At 35.6% G+C, this 12,859-nt stretch overlaps 1 protein-coding gene across 1 annotated transcript; it reads left to right on the forward strand.

Annotated features, from left to right (window-relative positions):
• Window positions 1–240: 240 nt before the first annotated feature.
• On the forward strand, window positions 241–10,530 carry LOC107020069 (laccase-7-like). The gene is made up of 7 exons (XM_015220398.1): window positions 241–342; window positions 783–934; window positions 7,326–7,570; window positions 8,175–8,303; window positions 8,392–8,694; window positions 9,352–10,005; window positions 10,400–10,530. Exons 1-7 carry the CDS (start codon window positions 241–243, stop codon window positions 10,528–10,530), a joined length of 1,716 nt encoding a protein of 571 aa, XP_015075884.1.
• Window positions 10,531–12,859: the final 2,329 nt, after the last annotated feature.

The following is a 12,859-nucleotide window of genomic DNA, read 5'->3' on the forward strand; positions in this document are numbered from 1 at the left end:
TATATATTTTAGTATTTTTTTTAAAGAAAACGTAAAGCAAGCTAAGAGGGAGAATAAACCTATTGTCAATTAAAAAAACAAATTTAATTTCCACCTTGTGGCATTCTCATGGCTTTCGTAAATATACAAATTACAAGTCCATTAGACATTACTATTATATAAATGGATCATTTCTCTCCATTCTTGTCATCATATTCTCTAAGTCTAAACTCATAGTTTGAGTTGTAACTTTTCCTCTTTATGGCAATGGCACATCAACAAGTTTTCTTGTTTGCATGTGCCATTGCTCTTCTTGCTTCTTCATCAATGTTTTCTGCTGAAGTTATTGAACATTCTTTTCATGTATATAATTCTCCTCTCTTTTTTTTTCTCCCTATATATGTAATTAGTTTACATAGAGGCATGTAAAAAAAAAAAGAGGTTGCGTTTATAAATGAACGAGTTATCCAATCATTGTTTGGGATGAAATGAGCATTAAAATGGGTCATAACTCAACTCGTTCAGTTCTTGCTTAAGTTTTAATATATATCATAAAAAATAACAATATTCTTTTGAATGAATATTTTAACAATTAAGGTAAATATTTTGGGTCGAGTGTCTATCAAAAAAAAACGTTCCTATATATATTACAGGTAGGGGTAAGATCTACATATATATGTATATATATCTCACCCTTCTGATCAAACCTTAATTATGAGATTACACAGAGTATGTTATTGTTGTTTTAAATGTTAATGTTTTGTGAATGATAAGTTTATATATATATTTTTTGGTTTATGTAGGTACAAAACCATACTATAAGCAGGTTATGTGGTAGACAAGTTATAAGTGCAGTAAATGGAAGTCTGCCTGGTCCAACTCTACATGTACGAGAGGGTGACACCCTTGTTGTTCATGTCTTCAATAAATTACCATACGATCTATCTATTCATTGGTATGTTCTTCACATTCATTTAATTAAAGAATTTAACTTACATAAACATTACTTTATCAATGTTTGATTAATAATAGCAAGTTATTTATTATATTTTTATATTATCAAAATCAATATCATACTAATTAAAGAGCATTATATATGTAGCTACCATAAGAAGAGCAATTTTTTTTTGGTCACGTTTTGTCTTTATCGTGCAAAGTAGTTGGTTATATATAAACAAGTAAGTTGAGCATTTGTATTAAGTAAGAACTAATAATTAATCTTATTCATTGATACACGGTGGATTCTCATAGTCAAACAAATCTTGTTTTAATTTTGAAATTAAAAAATGTCATATAAGAAAACGACAATCATCAATATTTATCTTCATCATTAAAGAAAAGGATTTGAAATGACCTCAACTTAAAATTATTATATTGTCACATATGCATCATGAATGGTCATGGATGGATGTAGTGACGGAATTAGAAATTTTATAAGGGTTTTCAAGAATAATGATGTGTGACTGTTACAATAAAATAAAAAAATATTATGCCAAAAGATATTGAGATTCAAACTTGGAACGTTTCCTGCATTCAAATAGACACACATTATCATTGCGTCAAATGAAAAATATCTGTCAAGGATGTCCAACTTTAAATGTATATCCTTAAATATAACATTTGACATATACATACAACATAATTTTCTTACAAAAGGATGTCCATGTTGGGAAAGACAAGGCACTAACAAAGAATGCCTGACAGGATAACAGCGGAAGAATACCCAAGTCTATACTTTCCCTTTTCGATTTGAACCAAGAGAAGACAAACAACCACAAGCAATATGATAGTAAGGCAGCAAGTAATTCAACCAAACAAATATAACAAGACAATAATAAACCAATCACACAAGACACCAAGATTTACGTGGAAAACCCTTCGATGTGAAGAGTAAAAAACCACGGGACCAAAAACTCCACTATAATCACCAAGAGTTACAATATTGTTCTCCAAAATTGGCCACAAAACAAGTGCCAAACAACGAGCAACAACAAAATAAGATTGCACCAAATCTAGAGAATTAAAGGAGCAAAATCACCAATTTCGCAGCTACTGTTCACGACAGAAAAACTGAAGCTGCAGGCCACCAAATCCAACTCTGTCAGTTCCTAATCAAAGATTGAGATGAATATAATATGCTGTCCAAAAATCAGCTCAATCGGACAAGAAACGAAGCGGGAATCGCAATTTGAAGTTGGCTGTTAGGGCTGAATTTTGACTGCGAAAACTGCTCTCTTTCTCTCTTTTTGGCTGCTGAAAAAACTCTCTGTGTATATGAAAATAAGACCTAAATAGGCTTATATTTGCCTCATAAGAATGGGCCTATGGGCAAAAATGGGTTGGTCCAAATTGGACTTTTATTTATCCACATAGGAAGGGAAAAAGGCCCATAACCCAACAATTCTCCCCCTCACGACTATGTGGAGGAGACCGCCATCCCGGCGACCATGCAACAATCTTCAAACTTCCCTCTTGGCAAAGCTTTAGTCATCATATCGGAACCATTGTCATTTGTATGAATCTTTTCAAGCTCAAGCAACTTAGAATCCAACACATCTCGAATCCAATGGTATCTCACATCAATGTGTTTAGACCGACCATGGAACGTAGAATTCTTGCCAAGATGTATAGCACTTTGACTGTCACAATAAAGCACATACCTCTCTTGAGCACAACCAAGTTCCCCCAAGAATCTCTTCATCCAAAGCAATTCTTTACAAGCTTCAACGACAGCAATAAGCTCAGCTTCTGTAGTAGATAGAGCAACACATTTTTGCAACCTAGATTGCCAAGACACAGCTCCCCCTGCAAAAGTAACCAAGTACCCTGAAGTAGACTTGCGAGTATCAACATCACCAGCCATGTCTGAATCAGTATAACCACAAAGAATAGGCTTCCCTGTACCAAAACACAAACTCAGACTAGAAGTGCCACAGAGATATCTCATAACCCACTTCACAGCATTCCAATGTTCTCTTCCCGGATTAGAAAGAAAACGGCTAACAACTCCAACAGCGTGAGCAATATCCGGTCTTGTACAAACCATCGCATACATCAAACTACCAACAGCTGAAGCATAAGGAACTTTCTTCATATCTTCCTTCTCATCATCACTAGAAGGACACTGTTTCGTGCTCAATTTGAAGTGCATAGCTAAAGGTGTACTGACAACCTTAGCTTTGTCCATGCTGAATCTGCGAAGTACTTTCTGAATGTACTTCTCTTGTGATAATACCAATTTCTTGGCCTTTCTATCACGGACAATCTGCATGCCAAGAATCTGCCTTGCTGGTCCTAAGTCTTTCATAGCAAAAGACTTACTCAACTCTTGCTTCAACTTCTGAATCCTGCAAGTATTATGACCAACAACAAGCATGTCATCAACATAAAGCAACACAATAATAAAGTCACCATCAGAGAACTTTTGCACAAAAACACAATGGTCTGAAGAAGTCTTCTTGAAGCCCTGCTGACTCATAAAAGAACCAAACTTCCTGTACCACTGCCTGGGAGCTTGTTTCAAACCATACAAGCTCTTCTTCAATTTGCAAACATAATTCTCTTTACCCTTGACTTCAAAACCTTCCGGTTGCTCCATATAAATTTCTTCATCTAAGTCACCATGGAGGAAAGCAGTTTTAACATCCATTTGCTCAACCTCTAAATCTAGACTTGCAGCCAAGCCTAGAACCACACGAATGGATGACATCTTCACAACTGGAGAGAATATCTCATCAAAATCAACTCCCCTTTTCTGATTAAATCCCTTGACAACTAATCTAGCTTTGTACCGTGGAACTGGATTACCATCTTCATGTTTCACCCGAAAAACCCACCTGTTTTTCAAAGCTTTTCTGTCTTTAGGTAACTTAACCAAATCAAAGGTATGATTATCATGCAAGGATTTAATCTCATCTTCCATAGCATCAAACCACCTTTCTTTTTCTTCACTTTCCATGGCCTCATCAAGACTCTCAGGTTCTCCCCCGTCAGTCAAGAGTACATACTCATTGGGAGAATAACGAGATGAAGGAATTCTCTCTCTACTAGATCGTCTGAGAGAACTCTCTGGAGCATCTATAATTGGTTGTTGGACAACCACATCATCTTGCACTGGAGCATCAACAACATCATGCCGGTCATTCTGAACATGATCACCATCTTCATTATCAACTTGATTTTCATCATTATGAAGATTTTCTTCCGGTGCAATAGTCAAAGGAACTGGATCAACATCAACTAAGCTCTCACTACTCTGAAAATCAGCCTTGTCAGCTTTGTCAAAATCTTCAATTGTTTGGTCTTCAAAGAACACAACATCACGGCTTCTAACAAGTTTCTTCTCAACAGGATCATAGAAACGATAGCCAAATTCATCTTGACCATAACCAATGAAGATACACTGCCTAGTTTTAACATCCAACTTTGACCTTTCATCCTTAGGAACATGTACAAAGGCTTTACACCCAAAGACTCTAAGATGATCATAAGAAACATTCTTACCAGTCCAAACTCTGTCAGGGACATCACCATCTAAAGCAACAGCAGGAGATAAATTGATAACATAAGCAGCAGTATTAAGTGCTTCTGCCCAAAAGGAATCTGACAGCTTAGCATCTGAAAGCATACATCTAACCCTCTCAACTAGAGTTCTGTTCATCCTCTCTGCTAAACCATTTAACTGAGGAGTCTTTGGAGGAGTTTTCTGATGCCTAATACCCTGCTCTCTGCAATATCTATCAAAAGGACCAATATACTCACCACCATTATCTGAGCGGATGCATTTCAATGTCTTCCCTGTTTGTCTTTCAACCAAGGCCTGAAAACTCTTGAACACATCAAGTACTTGATCCTTGGACTTCAAAGGAAATACCCAGAGTTTGCGAGAATGATCATCAATAAAAGTCACAAAGTAAAGTGCACCACCATGAGATCTTACCTTAAAAGGACCACACAAATCAGAATGTACCAACTCCAGCAAATCAAGCTTTCTTGAAGGCGGATGACTCTGAAAAGAAACTCTTTTCTGTTTACCGGCTAAGCAATGAACACATTTCTTCAACTTTGCTTGTTTCACTCCAGAAAGCAAATTTTTCTTAGCCAAACTATCAATCCCCTTCTCGCTCATATGACTCAGCCTTCTATGCCATAACTCTGATGAAGTATCATTCTCCACCAAATTTACTGAGTCTCTGGACATGGAGCCCTGAAATACATACAAGTTAGACAACTTGTCACCACGGGCCACAACCATCAAACCTCTAGTAAGCTTCCACTGGCCAACACCAAGTGTATTAACATAACCCTCATCATCAAGATATCCCACAGAAATCAAATTCAAGCGAACATCTGGAGCATGCTTGACATTATTGAGAACTAGTTTGGAACCATTGTTACTTTCCAAACAAACTGTCCCAATGCCAATAACTTCAACTTCATGATTATTGCCCATTTTCAACGTTCCAAAATTACCTGGAGTATAAGAAGAAAATAATTCCTTCTTTGGCGTGACATGAGAAGTAGCACCAGAATCCACAAACCAGCTAGACTCATCACGAACAAGATTAATGGCATTTGCATCACAAGAAACAAGAAGATCATCATTAGCAACAACAGCAACACGATTTTCATTATCGCCTTCTCTCTTTTGTTGTCTCATATCTCTCTTGTGCTTGTAACAATATTTCATGATATGCCCATTCTTGTGGCAATAGTCACATGTAATATTCTTGTATTTAGACTTTGACTTGCTTCTACTTTTACCTCTATCATTCTGACCTCTGGACTTGTTTCTCCCCCTATCTTCAGTAACCAAAACATCGGAGTGTGAAGCTGAAGAAGATGAGGCTTGAGATCTTCTTCTCATTTCTTCATTCAAGACACCACTCTTAGTATATTCCATGGTTACAACACCACTGGGAGCAGAATTAGTCAAAGAAACTCGAAGAGTTTCCCAAGAGTCTGGCAGAGTATTAAGAAGCCAAAGTCCCTGTATCTCATCATCAAACTTTACACCCATTCCGGACAGCTGGTCAAGAACACCCTGAAAATCATTAATATGATCAGAAATAGGAGTGCCCTCTTTATACCTGATATTCATTAATTGTTTCAATAGGAACAACTTGTTGTTGCCAGTCTTCGAAGCATAAAGTGTCTCGAGCTTGTCCCACAAACTTTTGGCATGTGTCTCATTCACAATATGATTTCTAACATTATCTTCAACCCATTGTCTAATATAGCCACAAACCTGCAGATGCTCAAATTCTCATTCTTCATCATTCAAAGACTGAGGCTTATTAGAAGCAAACACAGGTAAATGCATCTTCTTGACAAATAGAAGATCTTTCATCTTGCCTTTCCAAATATGATAGTTACTACCATTTAAACACACCATTTTGCTCATATTTGCCTCCATCATTCAAAACGACAATCAACAATAACCAATGCTCTGATACCAATTTGTTGGGAAAGACAAGGCACTAACAAAGAATGCCTGACAGGATAACAGCGGAAGAATACCCAAGTCTATACTTTCCCTTTTCGATTTGAACCAAGAGAAGACAAACAACCACAAGCAATATGATAGTAAGGCAGCAAGTAATTCAACCAAACAAATATAACAAGGCAATAATAAACCAATCACACAAGACACCAAGATTTACGTGGAAAACCCTTCGATGTGAAGAGTAAAAAACCACGGGACCAAAAGCTCCACTATAATCACCAAGAGTTACAATATTGTTCTCCAAAATTGGCCACAAAACAAGTGCCAAACAACGAGCAACAACAAAATAAGATTGCACCAAATCTAGAGAATTAAAGGAGCAAAATCACCAATTTCGCAGCTACTGTTCACGACAGCAAAACTGAAGCTGCAGGCCACCAAATCCAACTCTGTCAGTTCCTAATCAAAGATTGAGATGAATATAATATGCTGTCCAAAAATCAGCTCAATCGGACAAGAAACGAAGCGGGAATCGCAATTTGAAGTTGGCTGTTAGGGCTGAATTTTTGACTGCGAAAATCTGCTCTCTTTCTCTCTTTTTGGCTGCTGAAAAACTCTCTGTGTGTCTGAAAATAAGACCTAAATAGACTTATATTTGCCTCATAAGAATGGGCTTATGGGCAAAAATGGGTTGGTCCAAATTGGACTTTTATTTATCCACATAGGAAGGGAAAAAGGTCCATAACCCAACAGTCCAATTGGACATCCTGGTATTGCTATAGCTATGCCCCTGAACTCGTTTTCGTATTTCAATTTTTACTCTTAACGTAATATATGTATTATATTTATAATATCACCATAATAATGAAATGATAAGATTTATGTTAATACGCAATGCAAGGCATGGTGTTTTTCAACTATTGAGTGGATGGGCGGATGGCCCCGAGTTTGCAACCCAATGTGCGATCCGACCCGGGAATAGTTACACATATAGGTTTAACCTAACGGCACAGGAAGGAACCCTATGGTGGCACGCACACGTATCATGGCTACGAGCCACAGTTCATGGTGCCCTCATCATCCGCCCTAAACGTGGTCGCGCTTATCCTTTCCCTAAACCTTATAGAGAAGTTCCTATCCTCTTAGGTACGTATCATATGTATACATACATATACCTTTTAAGTTGTTTAAGTTTACAGAGATAGATTCAAACTTTGAACATTATGAGCTTGAATTTTGAATTCTACTTTTGCACTATTTTAATTACCTAAACGAAATTCTTAATACACCTATAGTGTCCGAGCTAAAATTATTGGATTAAGATGAACTATAAGTGATACACTAGATCTGCGAAAATTACACAAGCAAGTATTTTTGTGAATATTTTACATGTGTTAATTTCCTATTGTAGGAAACCTATATTGGCCCAGTTGGATGGTTCGATCCTTTAGGAATTTAATCGCGTAAAATATGGGATACACGTTGAAATATTAGAAATAAATAGACACAAATAATAACCAATGTGATTGATAACCAAATTTTGTTAATTATGATCCATGATGTAGATGTACTAATGAAACAAAATGTTTTCGCCATATATAGGCTTCTCAGAATGTTTTATTGTGAAACATAGTTATGATTTTTCGACTTAAAATAAGGTCAAAATCCATAAAATGTATGTAAGTTTCTGTTTAAACTTCCTTTAAACTTTTGTATTCTAATTATTGTATTAATTAATTATGGTTTATAGGAGAATGGTGGAATGCCAATGTTGTCGATGTGGAGAATGAAGGGCTTGCTAGTGGTGCTGCACCTAATAACTCAAATGCTTATACTATTAATGGCCAGCCAGGAGATCTTTACCCTTGCTCTTCTAGTAGTAAGAAAAAGAAATAATTTGGTTCCTCCTTTACATAATTTATTTATGTATGGCTAACTTGAGTTTATTATTTTTGATTTTTCATTAGAAACATACAAGCTAATAGTGAAACAAGGAAAAACCTATCTCCTTCGTATAATCAATGCTGCACTCAATAACCAATTATTTTTCAAGATAGCAAATCATAATATGAAAGTTGTTGCGGTAGATGCTGCCTACACCAACCCATACATCACTGATGTAGTTGTGGTGGCTCCGGGTCAGACGACTGATGTCCTCCTGACCGCCAACCAAGCGCCTTCAGCGTATTATATGGCTGCAAATCCCTATGTTAGCGTGGCCGGGGTACCATTTGACAACACTACCACCACCGGAATAATAGTCTACGAAGGTATCAACTTACTCTTCTATTTTTGAACGTAGTTTAACATGTATTGTGTGTTATGTATGTTGTTAGTTAAATCTTGTAACTATACAAACTTACGTTGTCATTATTATCTCATAGATAACTTGATTGTGTAGATATTTTATTACATTGTCACAATCAATGCATAAATTATAGGGAAAATTATGCAAAAAGGCCACTTGTTCTTTTGCTTTATACAAAAACTGGACTAATCTTTTAAAATTACCAAAATTTGTCAAATATTGTTTTCAAACATAGAGTGTATTTCATATCTAAATTTTGAGACTATTTAGAGTTGATCGAGATTGAATTCGTCAGTGTATATTTTATGTAAGTGTATACTTTATGTATAGTCAATGCACACACTTCATGTACAATTAAGTTATATTTAACTTTTTGAGTGCATCATAATGTTTAATAGGCATAAATCTCATATATAGGTCAGTTATATCGTATACTGAATTACACTTCCTATGACTTTCAACATGCTATATAGTATAAAAGTGTATATTTCCTATAATTTTTGGCTATTTTTATGCAAATAAAAACATGCCTTTATTATTATATATATAAACTGATTACTTTGTTCTATGTATTTAAAACTACCAAACTTATAAACTCTTAACTTTTTTTTTTATGAAGGTGCAAAATCATCAACTCCAAAAATGCCAATCCTACCAGCATTCAATGACACAACAACAGCCCACAAATTCTTCACCAATTTGACTGGGCTTGTAACTGGGCCATTTTGGATTCCTCCACCTAGACAAGTGGATGAGCACATGTTTATTACTATTGGGTTGGGCCTACTTGCTTGTGGAAAAACAGGAAATGCAACATGTGGAGGCCCAAATGGGCAAATATTTGGTGCTAGTATGAATAATGCATCATTTCAATTACCAACCAAGATGTCAATGTTAGAGGCATTTTTCAATAATGTTAAAAGAATTTACACTACTGATTTTCCAAACCAACCACCACTGAAATTTGACTATACAAATCCTAACAATAGCTTTAATCCTTCAATTATAATGACTACAAAATCTACAAAGGTGAAGAAACTCAAGTACAATGCAACTGTTGAAATTGTGATGCAAAATACTGCTTTGATTGGGGTGGAAAATCATCCAATTCATTTGCATGGATTTAATTTCCATGTTTTGGCTCAAGGTTTTGGCAATTATGACCCTACTATTGATAAAAAAAAGTTTAACCTTTTTAATCCACAAGAGCGTAACACTATAGCTGTTCCGGTTGGTGGATGGGCTGTTGTTAGATTCCGAGCTAACAATCCAGGTAATCATATACTTCCTACGTATTTTGCCGTCTTAATTTATGTAGTGCACTTTCAGTTTTAACATATTCTAAGATATGTTTTTTTTTTAAAAAAGAACATTCACTATACCTTTGATAAAGTGATATATAGCTGCAAAAATACCTTAAGTCTTCCTTTCTTTTCTAGACTTCATGCTAGGTTAAACAATACCACATATATTGAGACTTTCTCCAAGAGTTATATATAGGTTAATATTTTTCACTTTTAACATTTTATATGAACTAATTGACCTAATAAGAATTAAAAATATGCTTATCTAGGGTTAGATAAATAACATTATTATATCATTTTTGGTGAAGATTTACTCTTTTTTTCCTTTCTTAAACTAATTATTTGTCTAATTACAATTAACAGGCGTATGGTTGATGCATTGTCATTTGGATGTGCATTTGCCTTGGGGATTAGCAACAGCTTTTGTTGTAGAGAATGGGCCAACACCATCAACTAAGCTACCTCCACCACCACAAGATCTTCCAAAATGCTAGTCTCCGTGATAGTTTTTTGTTTTTTTTGGGAGTAGCTTATTATTATTTTTGCATATTTTAAAAATAAATTTCTATTCAATTTAGCTTGCTTTTGCCAATAATTATACTAAAGAGTTAGATCATTACCTTTTTGTCTCATTCCAACAGTAACCTACTTCTTGCATAACAACCCAATGTTTTTCTCACAAGAATTGAATACGTCCAACGAAATTCCCATGTTCAGAAAATTGATCAGCTCAGTATTAGATGTTAGGTTTTATTTGCCCTAAACTTCTTACCATAAATAGGTTTTCCTTTTAGGAAAAAGTTTTGGATTGACTAATCTTTTTTCTGGTAGGAAAAAGGTTTAGGACTCTATAAATAGAGACATGTTCCTTCTAACTTAATCAGCATTCACGATGTAGTCTTAAAGGCTTTAAGAGTGTTGGTTAGGGGGAGAATTTATGGTTCACAAGCTTGATACATTATCACTTGTGTGAACCTCTAATATGCTCAAACTTACTTCTCAAATAAGAATTAAAGCGGTAGTATCAAGTAAAGAACCCAACTACTGAGGTTGGGATCGTTCCCACGAGGAAAATAGTTCAGACTTAACTTTAAGCTATTATTACTATTATTTAGTCAATTATTTCCTTAGAAAACAAAAGACAATAAGAGGGGGGTTTTTATTTCTAAATTAATGAAAATAACTAACTAAATTAAACAACTAACAGATTCAAATCTTGGAGATTAATCAATTAATAAAAGTAACTAGGGTTTAAGTGTTCCCCACAGGTTCCTAACTTGATAATTCTAACCATAACAATTCTTTCCTAGTATCTTGAATGCAAAGTGATAAGTTATGTATTTCTAAATCCTTGGTCCGGCATCTAGAAAATTTCACTCCACACTTTGATCCGGCTACATGTGTTGCTATACTAACCCTTACCTTTACCTCATATTAAGCATTGTATTCGATATTTGACTAATTTATTACCTCGTACCAATTGACACTAGCCTAATAGATAGTATACACTAAATCTATGTTGATAATTCTTTTCCTATTATCTACCTCCTTGGTCCGGCAAGTAGCATTAAGGCGAGTTCTAACGTTGGCCATCCGTTAAAAAGACTTCTAAACGAAAGAATTATCAATACATGCAAGACACTATTCTAGAATTGTTATTTTAATTAGATTTTACCTCATTATTCACCCATGGTTCCCACAACCCTAGTTATGGAGTTTAGTTACCCATAGTCATAATCACAATATTCATATATTTAATATAAGAATTCATGCACTTACTTTGATGAGAAAGAATAAAATCCATAAATTCACTTGATTAATCAATAAAATCACCAACAATCAATTCCAGAAAAAGTGTAACAATTGCTGAAATTAATCATTCAATACTTGAACAAGAGAACTAAAGATTCTCCAAAAGTCTAACAATCAAAAAGTCTAATATCAAAGAGTCTACTAACAAAGATTCTCACATAAAAGAGTCTAAAATAAAAGAGTCTAACCCCAAAAACGAGGTTTTTTGAACTATTTATAAAAAACAAAAACCTAATAAAAGAAGGACTCTAATTACTGAAAATCTGTCAAAACGCGGCTGGGTCGACGGACCTCGTGACGGACCGTCGTGGTCACGACGGGCCGTCATGGCCTCCGTCGTCCCATACTTCACAAATTCTTCTGCTACTCTCCTTATTACCCTTGACGAACAGGTATGACGGACCGTTCCAAGCACGACGGTCCGTCGAGTGTCTCCGTTCCATAATACTTAAACTTCTTGGAATTTGGGTACTGGGACTACTCTTTGATCATTGCGACGAACCAGCAGGACGGACCATCGTGTCTATGACGGTCCGTCATGGACTTTCGTAATCCCACACTTAGGTCAGACTTCCCCATTTTCCTTCAGTAGCTTCACTACGATGCCACCTACGCTCCGTCACAAGCTCGACGGACCGTCACAAGCTCCATAGGTGGTCTCTTCTGCATTTCTTGCTTAAAACTTTCCGCGTTCATCTTTATTTCCTGCAAATAAGGAGAAACTTACATAAAAATCAATAAAATAAGGCTTTTGGACATACAATTAATTTAAGGAAAAAGAATTAAAAATACCGTGAAACCACTGTATATCAACACCCTCAACTTAAATTCGTTGTTTGTCCTCAAGCGACGCACTATGACTCACTACAAAATCTTTGTACAATAGCGTCCATAATTTAGCTTTCGCAATAATTTGGCTATCAATCCCGATCAATCTCATCATGTTTATGCATGTTATCACTATTAGGCTTGAATTATGTGGAATCAGACCATGACACAGACTCACCACGC

This window comes from Solanum pennellii, chromosome 5 (genome assembly GCF_001406875.1).
Source record: "Solanum pennellii chromosome 5, SPENNV200".
Lineage (NCBI taxonomy): Eukaryota > Viridiplantae > Streptophyta > Magnoliopsida > Solanales > Solanaceae > Solanum > Solanum pennellii.

Excerpts from the sequence above, each read along its gene's own strand:
- LOC107020069 (XM_015220398.1), top strand. The coding sequence starts at position 241 with ATGGCAATGGCACATCAACAAGTTTTCTTGTTTGCATGTGCCATTGCT. Across the intron at positions 343-782 it reads TTATTGAACATTCTTTTCAT|GTACAAAACCATACTATAAG; the intron begins GTATATAATTCT and ends TGGTTTATGTAG. Across the intron at positions 10,006-10,399 it reads ATTCCGAGCTAACAATCCAG|GCGTATGGTTGATGCATTGT; the intron begins GTAATCATATAC and ends TACAATTAACAG.